Below are 21,031 nucleotides of genomic sequence, written 5' to 3'. Positions count from 1 at the left end.
TTTTTTTTTTTTGGGGGGGGGGGGGAGGGGGAGGGGAGGGGGGTCATGGCTGTAGTTTGGTATCTTTTAGTAGTGGTTACTGCTGGAGGGGGGAGATTAGGAATTAATGAGTTGCAAAATGTGCACAGAATATGATGCCAACTGGTGGGTCCTTGAGATTGTAAACTTTAACTGTGATTCAAGGACCTAAACAGCATTCAAAGGGCACATTGTGACAATACAACAAGTACATATAATTGACATGATTGATATTGTCTGATTTCCAGTTTTGCTGCATGTTAGGGGGAGAGAGAGAAATTGTTGATTTTGCTTGCAATTTGTTCATTTGATGAAAGCCAAGATAAGACAGGCTGTAGAGCCATGGTGTAAGCGGTGAAATTTTAAAGAAAAAAGAGAATGTGTAGCTTATGTAATGCAGCTTGTGAGTAGAGTACACCTTGTGTGTCATATATTGCACAGGAATTAAACACAATAAGATTGGAGAATATGGGATAGCATAGGCTCTTTGCAAAGAGGATACAAAGCCAACTGACTGACTATAAAGTACCAGTTATGCAAGAAAAAATGAGAGGTGTCCCAATGCTATAGAATCATTGTGTCTTTCTTTTATTTATTTTTTTTGTGTGTTTCTTAAGTACTTGTACTAAATGTAAATTATTTTGCCCAAACAAATTAATATTCTGGTAAATCCAATCTGTTTGATTGTTGGGGTGTGAAAGCCATCTGGAATATCGCTGGGGTCATTACCCTAGAATATCAGTGGGGTCATTACCCTAGAATATCACTGGGGTCATTACCCACATCATATGTGGCAGTACCAATAGCGCATCGTGTTGTACCTGAACGTGCCATTCTGGTGTGTACTTGCGTCTCGTGTGCACTCGCGTGCCAAGTGCACGTTTTTCCAGCACGCGCCCAACGTGCCAGGTTCATAGTCGCTCATAGTCTTGGCAGATTGTGTTGCATGCATGACTGATTCTATTGCTTTAGGTATTTATATTCCTGCAGCAATTCTTGGCTGCTAACCAAGCACGTTAAGGGCCCAGATATTCAACAGTCAAGGTTTACTACATAAAACATTTTTCCACATTGGCATTCATTTTGGCTGCAATGACATATCAAGATAGTAGTGATATGATTTTTTTTTTTTTACCCTTTGGTAAGACAATTTAATTATGTCAGACTGCAAGCTATGCGATGAAACTTAAGCTGTAGAGACTCTGAATTGATTTCACAAATTTAACTGGAAATTGAAAATCATCGAGTGACACAGAGACTACAAGAGTTACCAACATTGCTGTGAGTCAACAGATTTTGATACGAGCGTGATATGCATTGATTTTTTTTTCAAAGGTTAGAAAATGAGAGTTTGTTCCAATGACAAGATTGTCCACAATTTTTGGCTTTGGACAGTTTCCTCGATCACATCGGGCCCTAGGTTTGTGTGACATCTTCTGCCATGTAATTAACAAAGGAAAACGCAGTGTTTCAATATGCAGACCCCCAAAAGTTGAACGAGACAAATGATTGTTACATAGATTGACTTGGATTGGTGTAAAGATGCTAAAAAGTGTCATTTAATAGCATGCTGAGTGCATGGCACAACTTTGCATTCTTGTGTTTGGCTTTTATATTCTTAGTTCCACAAGATCGCAAAGAGTTAGAGTCGAGATACATGGTGCCCTCTCTCTCTCTGTTTCTAGATCTTATCTTTTCAGTGTGAATTTCTCACATCCAAGTAAGGTTACAAGCCATCCTGGTTTCGTGTTGATTAATTATGCTGCAGTTCATTTTGAAGAAAAAAAAAGTGCCTTGTGCTACAGTATATGTGACATGGATAAATATACCTTTAAAAGGCAAACTGTAGGTTAGTAGAAGTGCTCGCAGATGTAGCATTGCAAAATGTAAGGCAAAAACATTATTCAGTTCTGTTGAGATGTTTCAATATTTCTGAGCACTCTGTGATATAGAAATTTATGCCTCTTGCGTTGCTTTTCTTTTCTCAAGATATAGAAGTGTGTATCTTAACTTCACAACAAACAGCTGGATGAATTGACAAATTGACAGCTTAGCACTCATTCAGCTACACAAAGTATGATGCAGCTTTCTCTGACTGTCTCCCAACAATATACATACATACAAACATATATTCACAGAGATATATTTACTTTGTAGAAGTGTCTAATGCATTTGCACCTGTTCTGTGCGTGTCTGTGGCCAAGTTGCCGAGCCTTTTGCAGAAAACGTGTCGACGAAAAAAAAACATACAAAGATAACACTACATAGGGCTGCAGTTGTGAAGTAGATAGATAGCGATTGCGTTCACATCGTCAGTTTCTACCACATTTGCAAAATGCAGGTGTGAACAGGGCCATATGTGTTGGGAGGGTAAGGAGGGGAGTTGGGGGGGGGGGGGGGGGGGAGAGGATAATATATTGTAGACACACTCCTGCAGCTGCTGCCAAAGTTATCTCCTCTGTTGCCGGTCGAGAACCGGGATTGAGAAGAGGATGATGATGATGATGGAGACGATAACTAGAGGTGTGTGTAGAAATTTCTCGAGGAAGATTGACCTGTTGAGACCCACCCCCCTCCCCCCCAAAAAAGAAGAAATAATAATAATAATGATGATTAAAAAAACATTTGAAATCAGAGGATGGAGTAGAGACTCATTTTTCAGAACAGTAAATGTCATCATCAATGAGATCACCATTTGATGGGAATTCCAGTGTTGTGTTTCTGTGATACAGAAAATATCGAAAGGCAGTTGTGTGAGGACTGTGCCATTTTTCTGCAACTTGAATATGCACATCCTATTGATGAACTTTGCTTTATCTCAAAAATGCAGCCCACACCTTTAAATATGATATGCACTTGATTTTATTATTTGTACTGTTGGTCGCATACTGATGCAAGAGTGAATAATATTCTTATTCTAAATCTTTCGTCTCTCCAGGAAAAAATGTTAGTTTGTCTCTTTGGTAAATAAACCCGGCAGATCATGAGGGTATCATGAAATATTTGCTTAGCATCTTCACACCAGGCAAAGACAGGAGTCATACAACAACAAATGAGCAATTTTGATTTTTCTCAGGCGTTCAATACTGTGTTTGAAAGGGGAGCCCCTTAATTCTTCAATTTTCTTGTGGTTAAAAAGAGCAAAAGCAAAATTTGGTATCAAATGGCTGAAAATGATTTCCAATTCATGATACCACTCACGTGATCTGCATTGTGACAGACTGCCTTCAGAGTGAGATACAGGTGTTAAAATAAAAATCAACGAAATCATTCAGCCAATTACGTTAGTAGGTGCAGAAAGATTTGTTTAAAAAAGGACATGAAAGGTTACATAGGCGATAACGTGTGGTAGACCGGAAATGGCAAAGTATGTATGTGGATATGTTTTTCCTCAATTTCATGTATATTTATAGTCATAAATGTTCATAGATTTTGAGACAAAAGCTTTGTTTGACCCCTTTCACATTGTGACTCCTCGTCTGTCCCGACTCCCTACTCACTGACTTATGTGCGTGTATGATATTGGGAAGCTGAGAAGACACCATGACTTCACCCCATCCATGTTTGGGGGAAAAAGAGAGAAGGCGTTTTGTGAAATTAGTATTTCTAATCCACAGCTTGTTGCCGCTGCAGGTGACATGATGCATGTACGTTTGCTGTGACACCATGCGACTTAAGAGAGAAGATGGAAACTTTTCATTACTAGCTGGCGATCTGCCAGAGCCTGACTATTCTGCAATGCGGCCATCTCTTCCTGTCCTCTACCCACACCCCCCCCCATCACAAATTACCCCCACCCAGCAAAGAAACCCCTCCACAATAACAACAAACAAACAAAAAACCATAGAAATTCAGTCCAGCCTTTGACCCTTTGTATTACCCCAGTATGTAATCGTCTCATACGATTTCTCACCCTCAGTGAAGTCCATGTGGGTTTCCTCATCCAGGAACTTTAGTAGCTAGATCCTCCCTGTTCTCTAGACACTCTCATGTCTGTCTTCAAGACTTTTGTTAAAGACTTATTTCTGCCTCCTTTCTCTCTCTCTCTCTCTCAATTGTTGCCGCATCACAGTCAATAGCAAAATGAAAAAAAAAAGAGAGCCAATGCAAAGATGTAAAATACGCAGTCGTACATCGCATCAGATACACAAACTAGATATTACAGAAAAGTTCTATATAAATAAATCTATATATATATAAATATATATATTATAAGGTAAATGTGTATATGTTTCTATGTGAATAACTATTATAATCAACATAGATCTGTACAAGCCAATGTTATGTTCATAGTTTGTGTGAATTTTGGAGTGATGGGGAAAAATGTATTTTCCTTGTACGTTTTTTGTACAAACAACAGGAAATGCCGGATGGAAAAAAAAAAAAGAACATGTATATGTTTACACGAAACAAGTATTCTTGCGCACAAATACAAAATGCACGGGGCTAATGGAAGTAAAGAAAAAAAAGAGTTGGTTATTTTGTGTACTTGACAATATATGATAAACAAGAAAAATGAAAGCATATAATAAGTGTGATTATTGACTTTGTTATCAGTATGATCTTCATGCAGAAACCATGTAGTAGATACAATGGGACTTGAGTCTTTGTCTCAATATGAGGTCCAACGCAGCCCGTTTTGCACTCTTCCTATACAATGCCTGCCTGGTGTGTAACATGTCCCTTTAATTCTTTTCATCCCATGAGCTAAGACCTCGAGTTGTACAATTTTCAAAGTCGTATCTTTGTGCTTTGCTGGCAAAAGTACTAATTTTTATTTTCTAGGTATTTGGTTCGCCGTGTGTGGGCCAGTGTACAGTTAATGTTTACCTCAAGTAGAAGTTAGAGTCATTGACAAAAAATAAAGGTAAAAAAAAGCAAAAAAAAAATGTTGAGTTATTAAATGTGATGTGTGTTCCTTCAAAAGCACAAAATTGATTGTAATTGTGATCCTACGGCCAAGTCCAGTGTATTATTTCTCTGTGTTCATGCTTAAATTATTTGCAATGTGTACAATATTTTTCCTTTTTGTTATGACGAAGACACCACCTTTTCCTTCCGATGTGTAAACCACATCACTGATGAGAAGCTCCTTGGCGAAATACCCCTCTACACCCCAAAATTCGCCAGACATCAAATGGGAAAAAAAATTATATATAGTACTGTCAACTTCAGGCTTAATAGGCCAATACTTTGGTACATAATACCAAGGATTAATTTGATTTACAGCGGATATATGGGATTCTCTGTGATGTCATTCATAAGGTACTAACAACAGCAATGAAGATTGCATTCTTATATATTCTCTGTTTGGGCCCTTTTTTTGGTATTCATCATCCTTTTCTCTATTCTTCTTCTTATTATTATTTTTACCAGATGTGATTAGAAAATAATCTAAATGGGTCATCCGTGTCTTGGGTTATCTTCTTTCATTGATATCACAACAAATTCATGTATGTGAAGAAAAAGTATGCAACTTCTGGGCCTATCAAAAAATGATTGTCGGTCTTGATTAAATCTCTGTGGTATTTCAACTGAAAGACCCCACCTTTTCAAATGCAAAGTTCCATCAACTTTCACTTCCCACAAAGAAGAGTGAAAGTAAATTCTAACACTTTTTTTTTTAGTGTTTACTTTTTTGTACAGTGCGTGCTGCATGATATTTTTAGTTGTCGTTGTTTTCACTCATTGATTTTATAATAAATGTACAGAGCATTGAAAAAAAAATATTGTGTTTATAATTATCCATACAAAATGTGTTGATTGTAATGCTTCGTTTTGTTGCATGTTATACAAGAAAAAAAAAATCTGTGTGTTTTTGCTTCTTCAATTTTTGTCTCTGCATTGTCTTTTTCCTGATCTTGTACAAGGTATATCCGTGTAAATAATGAGTTTGTATACATGCACACGAGATGGTTGAAATAAAATTGTGAGTATGAAATCAAGCTCTGTCGATTTCAAAGCATAACTTTGTGTGTCTCCCATTATGTCGCCCTCATGTCAAACAGCCGTGGGACAGTGAGAATATTCCTGGTCAATATCCAAGTATATGGCCCGAATTCATGAAGGTGGTACAATTGAAACCATGGTTTAAACCATGGACGATTTGTACAGAGCGCCAAGTGTCGCATGGCCTATTTCGTTACGAAACCAGTCATTTCGTTACAAAATGATCATTTCGTCGACGAAATGGCTGACTTCGTAATGAAATAGGCCATGCGACACTTGGCGCTCCACACAAATTGTCCATGGTTTAAACCATGGTTCCAATTGTACCACCTTCGTGAATTTGGGCCCATGTGTCTGGTTATATTTGCCTGGCTACAAGGCTGCCAAGTACAGATAGAGAAACCCTGTTATAATGAGGTCGCTGGAACCAACTATTATACCTCATTACAACCAGTACCTTGATGTGAATGTACTAAAAAAGAGAATGGCTAATTACAGTAATGGACAATCAAGACCGCTGAATTTACCTCGTTAAAAGTGGCATCTTGATGTAAGCGAGCTTGTTATAACAGGGTTTCCTCACAAGCGTGTTTTTACGATATCTATTTTTTTTTTTTTTAATAGCTTCATCTTAAAGGGGAATCTGCACCAGTTAAAAATTAGCCTGGAAAGAAAGAGTAAGATTCTACAAGCACATCAGTGAAAATTAATCAAAAGCAGATTAATAGTCAGAAGTTATGAAATTTTGAAAATTGCTGATTTTGTGCAAAACAGTTCTGAAGTACTTGATATGAATATGCAATTTCATAACTTATTATTATGCTATTTTGACAAATGTCACTGTGGGGCTTGTAAAATCTCACTTTTCATTTGATTTTTAACTGATTCAGAATTCCCTTTGAGGAAGGACAACAGGAATGTTTCTTTGTTTTCGTTTTTTCCTAAAATTGAATCTGGTATGTAGAGTATAAACAGTAGTATATCTTAAATCTACAGACATTAGCATTCTCAGTATTACGTATTCCTGGTTGGTCGCAGTGGCACCAGAATATACCCATGACACAGTGCTAACCATATCATAATCATCAAACCTCACGAAAGATTGATTTGCACAAGTCCTCATCTTTCTGGAGAGAAACGAATCACACTAAATAAACTTGTCAATCTTGCTGTAGCTATATAATACAAATCGACAACATCATGTGATTGGAAAAAAAGAAATGACCAATGAACAAGACAAAAGCAGCTTCACAAATTAAAATGTAAAACAATATATTTCGATACATTAACTTATTTGTGTTCTTTCTAACACAATACACTGTGGGGAAAAAAAAAGGAAAATCTGACCAAGTATCAAAAGTAACCTCTTAAAGCAATCTGTTAAGATGTCTGTTTCACCTCTTTTGCATATAAAAATATGCCTGTTAAATCTGTTTACACAAATATCCAACCTTGCAAGAATCGACTGCTTCTCTGATTGATAATGCCATGATTCAGATTATGAGAACAGATGAGAGATATTATTTGACATTGAAGCATGCAAATAAGAAGTGGTTACTTCCTGGTGCACACCATACTGAAAATAGTAAAATTAAAAAAAATTGTGATTTCTTTCAAACATGAGGGAGCTGGCTCTTAATATGCCTTATGGCTTGCAAAAAAAAAATTAACATCAACTGCGTGCCTCAAATTTCTCATTAAAACCCATTGTAAACACACTGCCAGGTGGCAATAACTTGCACTAAACCAATGAATTTACTATTCAGACTTTACCACCCTCATAATCAACTCCTGAATTTGGTCATCACCAAGAATACATATGAAATTTGACATGTTTGGCAATAGCACAGGGTATCACAAGGCGGCAGTGAGAATGCAACCCAAAGTGTTCCCATAATTACAAACCTGGCGAGTCAACCACACCCAGACTCAAGAGTGAACCACATATTTCTGTTGGATAAAAACTATACTGTGTGACAAGACCTGGATGGAATGGTGAATATGACATTATCAAAAGATGCAGGCATCGCTGGTTTTCTACTCTCCATTTGTCTTGTTTGATGTTGTTACTGTACAGAAGCTTTGTACAGTTTCCAATAACTAGGAATGGCAAGAAACACAAAAATCAAAGAGCACCTAATAATCCTTCATCAGTTTGGCTTGGAAAGTGTTTTATTGCTAATTGGTCAGCTACAGGCACAAACATTTGTAAAAGACCAATATAAATTATGCAGCAGAAATCAGGAAAGACTCCCTACAGAACAAGTTGTGCTCTTGATTTTCAACATCCACATGAAAGGGTTAGCATTCCCTTTGATCTAAATCTTGCAAAAAACTACAATATGGCGCATGCTTTCCCTCCAGTTCAACTCCAACTTATGTAGATACCAGATCTGATGGGCAATATTTATGTGCCCCATCTGACAGAATCTTGTCCAATCAATGGCAATGGCATATATTTCTCCCTGTCTGATCAACAGGCAAATTTCTTACTGTCATGTCCCCTGACACTTAAAGGGGAAGGCTAGTAACTGATCAGTGGGAATCAGAGGAAATGCTGGGAGATGATTGTTCCAATCCTTATGGGATTCATTCAAGAGTTCATTGTATATCTATTGTTGTGTGAAAATGATTTGCTTCAGAACAGTCTCATATTCAAGTAATGTGCAGATTAATGCTCCGTCACTGACCAGGGACGCTAACCTGGAAGCATTAAACTGCACATTACTTGAATATGAGACCATTCTGAAGCAAATCATTTTCACACAACAATAGATATACAATGAACTCTTGAATGAATCCCATAAGGATTGGAACAATCATCTCCCAGCATTTCCACTGATTCCCACTGATCAGTTACTAGCCTTCCCCTTTAATATCTGATCAATTTTATTTTCAAACCATTTTCAAACAAAATAAGTGAATGAAAATTTAACAGCGAAAACAAAATCCTGTCTTCCAGACAACTGCCGAATCTCACAAAACATGGACGGTCCCTGACGGCCAGAAAGCGGCATATAAGAACGAGTGAAGAAAAAGATAGTCAGCCTACAATGTATACATTACATGTCTTTCTATATACACATATACAATCATCACAATGTTGTCCCAACTTCTGTGTGAGAACCTCATCACAAATACTAGAAAATGTTACCTCCTACCGGCCCTCCTCCTGTATAACTGGCATGGACTCTTCATTTTTCATTTTCCCTCTTCTTTCTTGCTGGCTGATTCATCCTTCATGATCATTTCGAAGTGTTATCCTAGTAGCGTACACACACAAAAAAAATGCTTACTTGAATTTCTATTTTGTCAGCACCATGTTGGCCGTGAACGTGACGACGGACCAATTCCTGCTTTCATCCACCAAAGTTTCCTTCCTCTTTGGCCGTTTGCTGCTCCCGACTCTTTCTCACTCTGTAGTTTCCATGTTCATGATAAACGAGCAAACAAAACAAAAACTGTTTAGTCTCTCTTTCTCATCACAGGAACAGAACGCAAGGAATGCAATACTGAAAGATTCACCTACAATAAGTCCAACACGGGGGAGCTCTCCATTCTCTTCTCCTCCCTCGTCTCCACCTTCCTTGAAAATCTGCACCTCATCAATTCACTCAAAACTTATATCCCTATCCCTATCCCTATCCCTACAAATGCTTGAGTTGTCAATACTGATTTTTTTTTTTTCATTGTTTGCTCGCGCACATCAAAGAGAGAGGGATAGAGAAACAAATTTGATGTAGTGTAGCTCTTCTCCAGAAACGTTTTTTCCAAGAAGTCTCAATTTGCAGCATCTACCGGAAATGCGACTTTAAATGAGCTCTTTCAAATGTTCTTTGACGATATTTGTTCTTCCGTCGCACCTCCTTTCTCATCTCACCCTACCCCACGGCAGGGGAGTAGCACGCCTTTGGTATGACAGTCTCTGAAAGAAGTCTGATCATGACTAAGACCAGACCCTAGAGAGAGAGAGAGAGAAGTCCCCTGGTCTGGACTGGACTGGGCTTGCGGTCAGACCAGTGGGGGTGGTTCCAGGTTCTGCTCCTCGCTGATGTGCTTGGTGTTGCGGAGATGGTAGAAGAGGTCTCTGGGAGAGAAACACAGAACGTCACAGAGTAGACACTTCACCGGCTTCTCAAACTGGACGTTGGATCTGAAATAAACAAAACAAAACAAAGATATTTTTTTTAAAATTCATATCGCATAAACTTTGCACAAGTCACTCCTCGGACTGTAGAATGTGCTGTAAGTTAAAGGATATTTAACTCAAATATAATACATTTAGGAACTTGCTTTGAGTTTAAGGATATTCAACTGAAATGTTTATGTATAGGAATGTGCTCTATCGCAACTACATTCTATTACGCACACCCCATCGCCACGACCACTATAAATTAGTGCAGCAGTGTTCTCAACGCAAACTGCTCTTCAAGTCAAGAATACACCTTCTCACAGGCCATGAATGAAACATTTTCCTGTATAAAAGATGTTCTCTGATAATCATTTTTTCACGCTAACAACTTTATTTCACTCCGGGGAAATAGAAAAATAAATATTTGGTCTAGAAAATCAGAATTGAGGGCTAAACCGACTGACCAGTTGCACTGCGTGCTGAACCAGTAACATACACATACTTGCACAGAAAACAAGGAGAGTGCCTTGGGAGTTGTGCTGAGGTCAATGCACTGGGATGCAAATTTGCATTTGTTAAATAGGGAGACTAAGCCACTCGGCCAAATGGTTGTCTCTTACTTGCCGAGTATTGCATAGCTTCAATAGCCCCCTCTCTCGTCACTGCTCTTTGGTGGCAAACATTATTTCAGAATGGGTCCAGAAAATTTTGCCATGTCATTGGTCAAGAGTTGTGTGTTGATTTTTTTACTGGTGATGCATTTGGTATCAAGTAATTAGCATGATCATTGACAATAGCCTCTGTGAACATGCTATTGCGCATGTGTAGCAAGAGTTTGCACACTTAGCAAGGGATAGCAAGCCATTCATCCAGTATATCTGCTGTGTGTTGGTAAGTACAGGATGAATTATTAAACAAATTGATTTGGGGCTAACATTTGCCCATCATTCTGTAAAACATATAATGCACGTTTTTCATGCAACAGTATAAATAGTGTACATGCATCAACTATAGAATCGAGTCTACAACCACGAGGTGAAGCTAAGTGGGCTACCTTCCATAATAACATTGTGCACATTGATGCACTCAGACCTGCGTATGATTTGTATACTTGTTTAACTATCCTCCTCCCATGTTTTAACTGTGCATGGACTCTCCAGATGCTAGAGTCTACCAACCTGCTCGCCCTGTCATAGAGCTCAGCGAGATGCTCCTTGAGCCTGGCGATGTTGTCCTCCTCCTCGTTGGTGTCCTCGTCAACCTCCAGGAAGACGCCATTGTGGAACTGGTAGAGCATGGGGAAGTCGGCTTCCGTCAGCTCCTCCCGTTGCGTCGACATGATGGTACCCTCCTCCAGCTGGGTGTGTTTAGGAGGAGAGGAGCATGGAAGGGGTAAAGGGGGGTACACAGGGATGGGCAAAGGGTGGAGATTGGCCAATCAGTGGACAGATGGGTGACCCAACAGGTTGATTATGTTAGAGCAAGGGGTATTGTAATAAGAGAAGACAGGAGAGGGTGTGGTGGAATAGAATTGGGGAGGGGAAAGGAAACAGGTGAAAATGGGTGTGTTTGGGTTGGATCGTGGGTGGAGAAGGGGTGGGCGTGGTGGTTAAAGGGGGTTGGACAGGAGGTGAGCAAGAGTTGGGTGGGGAATAGGAAAGATGCAAAAAAGGGGCATAGAGGAATGGATTTGAAGTCGTGAAGGGAAGGCAGAAAGGGATATGGGGGCGGGGTGGAGAAGTTGGAGCAGACACCAAAGAAATGGCAGGTGGATCATCACAGGATAGTGCAAGGGAACAGTGGAGGAAGGAAGAAAAGGAAAGCATTGAATAACAAGAAAAAAGGCAAATGGAATCAATTTTTATTTCTGCTGTTGTTGTTACCACTTCTTGGTTTTACAATCTAACTTGCACCCAAAGTGGAGATGTTTATATACATGCCCATAGTAGTATCTCAAGAGTTACTGAGGAACCACACGGAGCCGCGTACAATTTTCTGTAACCGATGAACGCACATGAGTATTGAATGATGTTTTCAAGAAATCATCCCTCTAATAATACAACTACAAGAGTGTCTGAACACATATTCTTCCTAAAAAAAAAGCTCTATGAATACACTTAAAATCATTTTGTTCCACTGTTAACACTGGTGCATCACATATCAACTGTACCACGTAGCCAGAGGTAACCCTGGTGGTCGTAATATACAAAACTGGCTCCACCTAGTATTATGGTGAGATTTATCAGTATGAGTAGCATGCAGCTGATGACTGTCAATGATTCCAAGCTACACGTGTATACTGTCACTGGCACCTGGGACTACAGTAAAACCAGACACATTCACGGTATCAGGCTTTCGCCATTGTACATTCGCGAATCTTGGCTCCTCGCAAAATTTTTTCATGCACCTGAAAATTTTTTTTTTCTTTACTTGATGAAGAATTCAGTGACAGGAAGATTCAGCTTTGTACTGATTCCATCTTATCCTGTGCCTGTCACGCAGGATTAAAATAGATATATATACATGATTAGCAATCCACTGACGTCATGAATTCACATGGCTTTACAAGATTCTGTTTACTGCCCGAAAAAAGAAGATAAAAACAAGAAAATACAGCTGCTGCTTAAAAAGGAATAAAGGACTCCCAACCTTTTTTACCCAAGGTCCAAAAGTTCTATGTATGGCTTCAGGGATCATGAATTTACTTTTATGGCTGCAATCACGCACACATTCACCACTCATTTCTACGCGGCGTAGTGAAACAATTATCGAATGATGCCCAGAACGTCTAGTTTATCATTTCTCACCATGAACCAGTCAGAAAACCATGACAGGAAATTGCATTTATAGGGAAATCAAGTGACATGAATCTTTTGAACTTTTTCTTGTTTGTGGAGTTTTCAAAAATGAATGAGATGCAAAACAATGTGCAGAAATCATTAACCCGTTTAGGACGGACTGATTTTGCTACAACACGTATTTCCCATAGACATTTGCCCGAGTATACTCGGGACTCGTCCTCGATGGGTTAAGAGATTTCAAATCAAACACTAAGCACTAACTTGATGCAATTTACCTGGTCCCATTCGTATGGCGCCCGGGCAGTGACGACTTTTGTCTGTGGTCTCTTTGTGGTGAACAACCTGCAGAAACAAGCAGATGGCAAATAGATAAGGATTCGATGGAGCACAGGATATACAGTGCACTCCCATTATAACGAAATTCTGGTTACACCGAAGAAAAAATTCTGGCCACAACATTATCCACTCTATATTTTTTATTATTTATTTGTTCGGTTATAACAAAACTTTGGTATAACGAAAGAAAACTGCCAGTACCGAGGACTTCGTTATAATGGGAGTCCACTGTACTTTGACATTGCTGTATCTTAAAGGACAAGTCCACCTTCATATACATAAGGATTGAGAGAATGCAGCAATATTAGTAGAACACATCAGTGAAAGTTTGAGGAAAATTGGACAATCCGTTCAAAAGTTACGAATATTCTAAGTATCTGCGCGTCACTGCTGGAGGAGAAGACTACTACAGTGTATGATGTCACATGCGTACAACTATATAATGAAAATAAAAAGAGAATTTCACAAAACTTTACTTTTTGAATAAAGTGCACATTTCTTCGACTTGCTACTGACGTATGTTAAGGGTAATATTATTCCCCCTGCCTTCTGAAAGAGAGAAGTCGAGTGTTCTTTTATTTTGCGAGAAAAATGGAAATATGTTGAATTTTCTTTATTCTTTCCTTATATCGTTGTACTCATGTGACATCACGAGCTATACTAGTCTTTTCATCCAGCCGTGACAGAGCAGAAACTTCAAAAATTCATAACTTCTTAACAGATTGTACAATTTTCCTCAAACTCTCACTGATGTGTTCTACTAATATTGCTGCATTCACTCAACCCACATGTCTATGAGGGTGAACTTGTCCTTTAAGCATCACTGCCTACCAGTCTCTATCGATTTGTATGCACTTGTTTTGATCAGCCAGGTTTATTTCATTTATCTCCCTGCTACTGGTTGCCAGTGACTACAGAATTGAAATGTGTTTCACCTTTTCTTTCAGACGCATGCATTCAGAGGCAGAAATTACAAAATCTATTGATCAGTAGCATACCTAACTCTCAATGAATGGGAATAACTGGGAGAAAATATTGCTAAAATAGGAATTTCCAACTACCATGCTTGAAAGGCACCCTTCTCTTCTACAATGACACATCTCCAACTGGTGGCATAGATCTTTCTTTTTGTACAATGAATCTAAAAGAAATATTCCTATTATACATCTCTGCTATTTAAGGACAATAATCCCACAGCTTGTTGATACTTTTAATAGGTAAACTCCATTTAAATCATCTGGTGATTTGCAACAATAATCCATGGCAATGCAAAATGAGTACATTTCTCTTTTTTCCCCAAATTCTACATCCTTAATTTATGATAAAACTTCACTTTGACACCACCTCAACAATTCTTACTCTATCAATGCCGCCCTTGCTTGACTCTGAATCTTGAAGGTGGCATTGGCCCCCCAGGTTGCTATGTAGTCCTTGGAGGCCAGGGCGAGGTCAATGGCATAGCGCAGACCATTGATCTGGAGGGGGGAAACAGAGAAAGAAAGAATGATGACAGTCCCTCCCACAATAAGATGCTGACATCCCTGCAATCAAATGGGAAAAACATATTTTCTTAATGTTGGTGAGGAAAAATACACTGAATACAGTGCACTCCCGTTATAATGAACATGATTATAACAGAATTCTGGTTACAATGAAGTAAAAATCAGGGCCGCAACATTATCCACTCTAAGTATTTTTATTGGTTATTTGTTTGGTTATTACGAAATTTTGATATAACGAAAGAAAACTGCCGGTCCCGAGGACTTCGTTATAACGGGAGTCCACTGTATTGCAGACAGCAGGTCTGGATCTCTGGGTTTACTTTCCATGCACATTCTATGATTTACCCAGTGTCCTACCTTTGAGATGTCTTGGTTCTTGATCTTGGTATGGAAGACAATTTCAATGTCGTTGTCAGGCAGCATGGGCATTCCTGCCTCTGGATCCCATCCCAGGCCACAGAGGGCGCCAGTGAGGCGGGTCAACTTGCGGTCAGTCCTGGGAGGGGGTGGGAATCGGGGAAAATGTTCAACAGCCTGTTGCTATGGTGACATAAATATTTGCATGTTGATTGCAAACAATCTTACACCAGGATCTGCACTAGGAAGTGGTTGAACAGCCATTTGCCTGCTGACATGTTTGCACACTAGCATTTGCAGGCTGCCCAGATGAGTACAGTACTTAGTGGGATAGGATAGTTGCTTGGGTTGTCAAGGATTAATGTCAATAAGAGATCACAGGATAAGCATTCCTACAATGCCACTTACTGCTCTATCCCTTAAAGCGATGGATTCCTTTTCATTTTGAAAAGCAAACCTCCAAACCACCAAGCAAGTAAAAAGCAAACAAACAAACAAACAAACAAACAAAAACTTTAAACAGTAAACATAAAAAAACAAAACAAAAACACAATAATAAAAGCTTGAATGGACCATGGAGCATACCGGAGTTCTATGGTGGGGGCGAAGAGCATGCACACCAGGGCAGGGAGGTCCTGGATGTTGGGCATCAGGGTCGTATTCCGGGCCTGGAAGACGCTACCCGAGGGGTTGAGACCGACATGGGCTGAAATCATCATCTTGTCGTACTGGTCCTCCGGTTCCATGCTCAGGGCCACGGAGTTGACGCTGTTGCGGTCTACGCGAGATGCTCTTTAAAAGTAACACCAGATAATAAATGGAAATAGCGATTGGGTTAGAAGAACTGCTACAGACTACCAAAGTTATGATGTCACATGCTTCTGTTATAACTTGGGCTGGAACCAGGTGCACTAATAAACAGATCAGGTTGTTTAGAACCAGTTTCCATGGCGATGAATGGCTATGACATCACACTTTAATACCCTGTAACTTTTACATTTGATTTTGGGGGCGAATAGGATACCTCTGCTAAACATTACCTCTTGACTATCACAGCCCATCATAGCCCATTTTAACACATCATTATGACATTGGAATCCCCATAAAATGACATCAAATCATAATGCCAATAGAAGGAGCCAAAGTGGATATGTTAATGTTTACATGACAAGTCCTTTCAAGTCTCTGGGATATCGGGAAATGACAGCAAGCCTGTCTGGTCTCATTTGCACTTCTTCAACATTTCTTTCCTTTGCTACTGCTAAGCCCATGGTCTCGCAAGCACAAGCAACATAAGTTAACCAACATGAAACGTACATGACCAGAGCTGTTACTTTACGGTAATGATGAGATGAAGGTACATACTTCTTGCATTGAGTGGTACTCAAAGTAAGAATAACCTATTTTGACATTGATACAGTAGTAGTCTCCACTTAAATCAGTAATGTCAGGCAGTGCAATTTTTTCCCGATTAAGAGGAGTATCCAATCAAGTGGTACCCAATTATGTGGAGACTACTGTACTGAGATGTCATTCTTACGATAAACTCACTTGAGTCTGCCAATCTTGGTCATGCTGGCAAAGTTGATCTCATAAGGACTGAATGGACCACGGAGGTAAACCTACGAACGAAGTGCATGCAAAATATTACTGAGTTGTTGAAGGCCAATATGAGACTGTGCCCACTAGTTTGTACATGCTGTTGCACTGAAAAAGTTCACATTAGCTGCAAGTAAAATTTCAAGAATCAGAGCCTAAAGGTGTGCATATAGGCATATAAAAGTGCCAACAACAAATGTTGGATCAGAATCAGCTGCCAGTGTGATTACTGTTTCTACAACATTAATTTTGTATCATATTTCATTTCATTTCAACATTGCCATTATCAAACATGCAAATATCATGATCATAGTTACTGCAAATTTACAATGCCTTGTGTAGTATGCCCCAACACAACTTACCAGAAAGCGCTGCACTAGAGCATATCCTTGCATTGTCTGCCAGATAACCGAGGTCAGGCTACATATCATGTATACATGTACATGCAAACATGTTTTTTTTCTCTCTTTTTTCAGAACCATGTATGTAAGACTTGAATTAAACTACTGCATTGGACTGAATACTCTGCTATATGTAGCCACTCAAGCAACCACAGGAACACTGCTTTTACACGTACATGTATATGCAAGTAAAAAAATAAATGTGGAAGAGTTTTTCTTGGGCATCATTACCTTTCCGGTCCTCCTTCTCCTGTTGTCGCCCTCTCCTCCTCCTCCTCCTCCGCCCGGTCTCGTGCCCGACCATGCCTCCTGGTCTCCCGAGGCCCAGGTCGGCCCCACGGTGAGCCCCCGGGTCCGCTTCTCTGTCTGGTGCATCTCCCGCTTCATGTGGTTGACCTTGGACTGGTACGGCTCCGCGGCCGCCTCGGCGATGTCCTCCTGGATCAACAGCTCCTGGATGTGAACCTCCGGCTCCACGCTGGTATCGTAGAGGTCCACACGGACCACGCCCTCTACCACGGAGTAGATCTAGGGGGAGAGAGGAGGCGATATGAAGAGAGAGAGAGAAAGAAAGAAGGATAAGGGAGATGGAGAGATACACAGGTAAAACGTGGTGATTTGACTCAATCAGAAGCGCATCTGCCTCCCAATCCAAAGGACTCGGTTCAATTCTAGAGTGTAGCTGAGCAATGTTGGGTGCAATCATACCATCCCTCTACTGAGAGGCAAAAAAACTCTGTTCCTCAGATAGAAAAGATCCCCCTTCATTAATTCATCGTACTGAGCTGGGTGCTAGCCTGGTAAAGTAGTCCACCTACCTACCCACACAAGATCATCTTCGTGATAGGCTGCATATGTAGCCCTTGGAAGATTGAGAAAAGAAGTGGAAAAGTAAAGGTATGAGAGAAGTGGAGGAGAAAGCAAAAGAGAGGGTTGCTTGGAAAGGAGTTAGAAACGGAGGGGTGGAGAGAGAGGTGCTGAGGGATAGTGGGAGAGTGAAAGTACGAGTGAGAAGTACATCAAAATTTACTGTCAAACATCTTCTTTTGAAGCACAATGTCAAGATAATTTAGAAGCCTTTGTTTTGAATACCTCCCTGTGTTTAATCCCTTCAGAATAACTCCAGGGATAATCAGGCTAACAATATGATAGAACCAAGCGTTAGGATCATTTCGAGTTCATCTTTGTGGTAATACACAAATAGCTCCAAAGTGACATGAACTGTCCTGCTGAAGGAAGTGGATACGCTATCACCGAATGTCCATGTTTGACAAGCTTATTACAGAAAACGAAAGGGAGGAGTGAGCAGTAGCAAAAATGGCCAACGCAGGCATATTCCATGCTCCTGGCGGGAAGTTTCACAAAGAATTTAAGTCAATCTTAAAAGTTAAGATTGACTTATAATTATGGTATGCCACTGGTTTCCCCATTCAGTTTCATTTCATGTTTTCAAAATTCTCTTCAACTGTTATCAAAACTTACAAATTATTTGTCACTTATTCTACTTCGCATATTAATGACTGCATAACAAAGACTCCAAAAATTTCACTTTCATTAGGAAGTTAGACTACCATTGAAGAGACACACAGCATAATATCATGATTTTAAAGGCACTCAATCGTGGCGAGTGGTTTGTGCGGCACGGAGATGAACGCAACACGCTGCCTCCCCTACTCTGTATCAAATGTAGTGACCCCGAATGAGAATAGCGCTGGCTCAATGGGTCAGCGAACAACACGCTAACCTACAAGAGCTCTATGCTACAAATCTCCTAACCCAAAATGGCTGTCCGAGTGAGCCACGAGAGCTTCCGAATGGACGCACACTCTCAGTGCGCATGCGCATTAAGAGAGGCCAAAAGAGCCACGCGTCTTCTGGCCTCTCTCCTCCAATCACCGCAGCTCGCGGTGACAATGTTTGTGTATGATGCGTACACACACACGCACATACACACACGTGTCTCACTGGCAGCATTGTCCCACACGTTTATGGATATAGCACCGAGTCTGGCATTGCGCAATTGCATATTGCACAAACTTTGGTCGTTCGGAGTTTACGTACCATAAGGGATGGCGATCGGCTGCCTTTAAGTTTATCTTAATCTTAAGATTGAGGTGAATTCTTTGTGAAACATCCCACAGGTTTCCTCCATTCTGGTATGTCGAGGAAAGTTCGCTCACCTTTGCCATGACCTGCTTGTTGAGAATCAGCTCCTCCAGGCGCTGCTTTGCCTTTGGCAGCCACTGGTTGTGGGGCAGCTTGTAGAAGGGCTTGATGTTGGCCAGCACACACTCAAACGCCTTGGGGAGTGGAGGGGGGTGGTGGTGGGGGGAATGGGTGGTGAGAGGAGGGGCGGCGAGGGGGAGAGGAGAAAGTTTGAAAGAATGGGGAAGGGTAACACAGTTAAGTAGTTACAAGATGATCTTGATATAGGTGCCTATGTAAATAATGACCAGACTGTTGTGTATGTTCTTAGAAAGTAAACCTGCTTTCATGATTTCCTGTGCATAAAGATCCATTGTCTGTAAAGACCACTATCTTATGAGTTTCTTCAGTGTTTGTTTGTTTTTGTTTGTTTGGATGTATGGATGTACAGGTGCATGATGACCACTTGTTCATTTTAATAAGGTCAGTGATGTCCCCTGCCCGTTCTCTCTAGATGGGTGCAATTATGTGTAAGTGTGTAAAAACGGCACACTGATGTGAACTTCACTCCTAATCATACTATGACATTGTCACTGTACTCTAAAAGCTCGGATGCCAATGCTTCAATTGGTTGGTCAGAAGGATAAAGAAGAAAAAGTGACACAATGACTGACTCACATGATAAATGATATAATGATGACGCATCCATGGTCTAACTATCATAGTCATCATAAGCACACATCATCATATTCTACTCTATGCTTATAATGATACAAAATAATACAGTGCATTCCGAGGTTAGAAAACTACATATTATATGCAAGCACACTTCCATTAACCTCAAACACAAGCTCACATACTCACAGATATACATACATAAGGTCACTAATGTTTTCCATGCTCCACAGGGTTAAACCTTAATCAGTTTTGAAGGTGGAATCCCTCTTCCAACACTTACCTTTCTACTGTCCCCTAACAAATAATGGACTGGCCCATCCCTATTCCATAGTATCATAATATCCCTCACCTGAAAGGGATGCTCCATTAGCTTTCTGGGGAGGTACTTGAGGTGCTTGTCCGGGATGAGCGCCCTGTTGCCATAGTCTACAAAGAACACCTCTACCTGACTTTCCTATATGTAACAAAACATGAAATAAATGACTTACAATGAACACAGTGAAATAAAAGTATCATCATATAAGTGCATACTCTGCCAATTCATCTTCTTTTGCTGTTTTTCAAAGGCATATTGCATGAAGACTGAACAGAGAATAAAATGTAGCTTCAAGTCATGCCTCCGAGATATTGTAAGTAACCCTTTCAATGCCGACTGGCAGAGAAGAAGCCCATGGTGTTGGACACACTGTCCAGACTCCATAGCACAGAAAGAGTTAACTATACCATATAGGGTTAATCCTGTAAAAGCAGAAATTAGCAGAAGGGCATACAACTTTTACAAAACTAGCTTGCACTAAAAATTATATTGGTTCCATGACTTCTTAAGAAAATAACAACAACAACAACCCAGGAACTTGCATGAAATATACCCACACACAAAGACCTGCATTATAAGTCAAACTAAAGAAACATCAAAATGGGACTGATTGTACAATAGGCTTTCAAACCAGCTTGAATGAATGAAGGAGTTGGAGCAAGACACTTACGTGCATCGAGGGTCGTTTGGTGTTGATGAAGCGGAGGATGCGAGCCCGGTACAGGAGGGTATCATAGCCGTCGTAGTAGGGGGCCAAGACAACGTCTCCCTCTCGCACCTCACTGGGCTTGATGGAC

At 40.2% G+C, this 21,031-nt stretch overlaps 1 protein-coding gene across 1 annotated transcript in view; it reads right to left on the bottom strand.

The window, feature by feature from the left end:
• Nucleotides 1–9,978: 9,978 nt before the first annotated feature.
• Nucleotides 9,979–21,031, bottom strand: part of LOC139728983 (ATP-dependent RNA helicase TDRD9-like) — a 38,401-nt gene continuing 27,348 nt past the window's right edge. Inside the window, exons 25-35 of the mRNA XM_071639909.1 lie at nucleotides 20,905–21,030; nucleotides 20,268–20,372; nucleotides 19,276–19,395; nucleotides 17,327–17,623; nucleotides 16,647–16,717; nucleotides 15,681–15,887; nucleotides 15,096–15,234; nucleotides 14,596–14,711; nucleotides 13,176–13,242; nucleotides 11,278–11,456; nucleotides 9,979–10,120 (exon numbers count right to left, since the gene is read on the bottom strand). Coding sequence (XP_071496010.1) covers nucleotides 9,979–10,120; nucleotides 11,278–11,456; nucleotides 13,176–13,242; nucleotides 14,596–14,711; nucleotides 15,096–15,234; nucleotides 15,681–15,887; nucleotides 16,647–16,717; nucleotides 17,327–17,623; nucleotides 19,276–19,395; nucleotides 20,268–20,372; nucleotides 20,905–21,030 — 1,569 coding nt within the window. The remainder of the gene's footprint in view (nucleotides 10,121–11,277; nucleotides 11,457–13,175; nucleotides 13,243–14,595; nucleotides 14,712–15,095; nucleotides 15,235–15,680; nucleotides 15,888–16,646; nucleotides 16,718–17,326; nucleotides 17,624–19,275; nucleotides 19,396–20,267; nucleotides 20,373–20,904; nucleotide 21,031) is intronic.

This window comes from Diadema antillarum, unplaced genomic scaffold, assembly GCF_040938485.1.
Source record: "Diadema antillarum isolate AM-2024a unplaced genomic scaffold, OU_Dant_1.0 seq00000209_RagTag, whole genome shotgun sequence".
Lineage (NCBI taxonomy): Eukaryota > Metazoa > Echinodermata > Echinoidea > Diadematoida > Diadematidae > Diadema > Diadema antillarum.
This window is presented reverse-complemented; position numbering and strand designations above follow the sequence as displayed.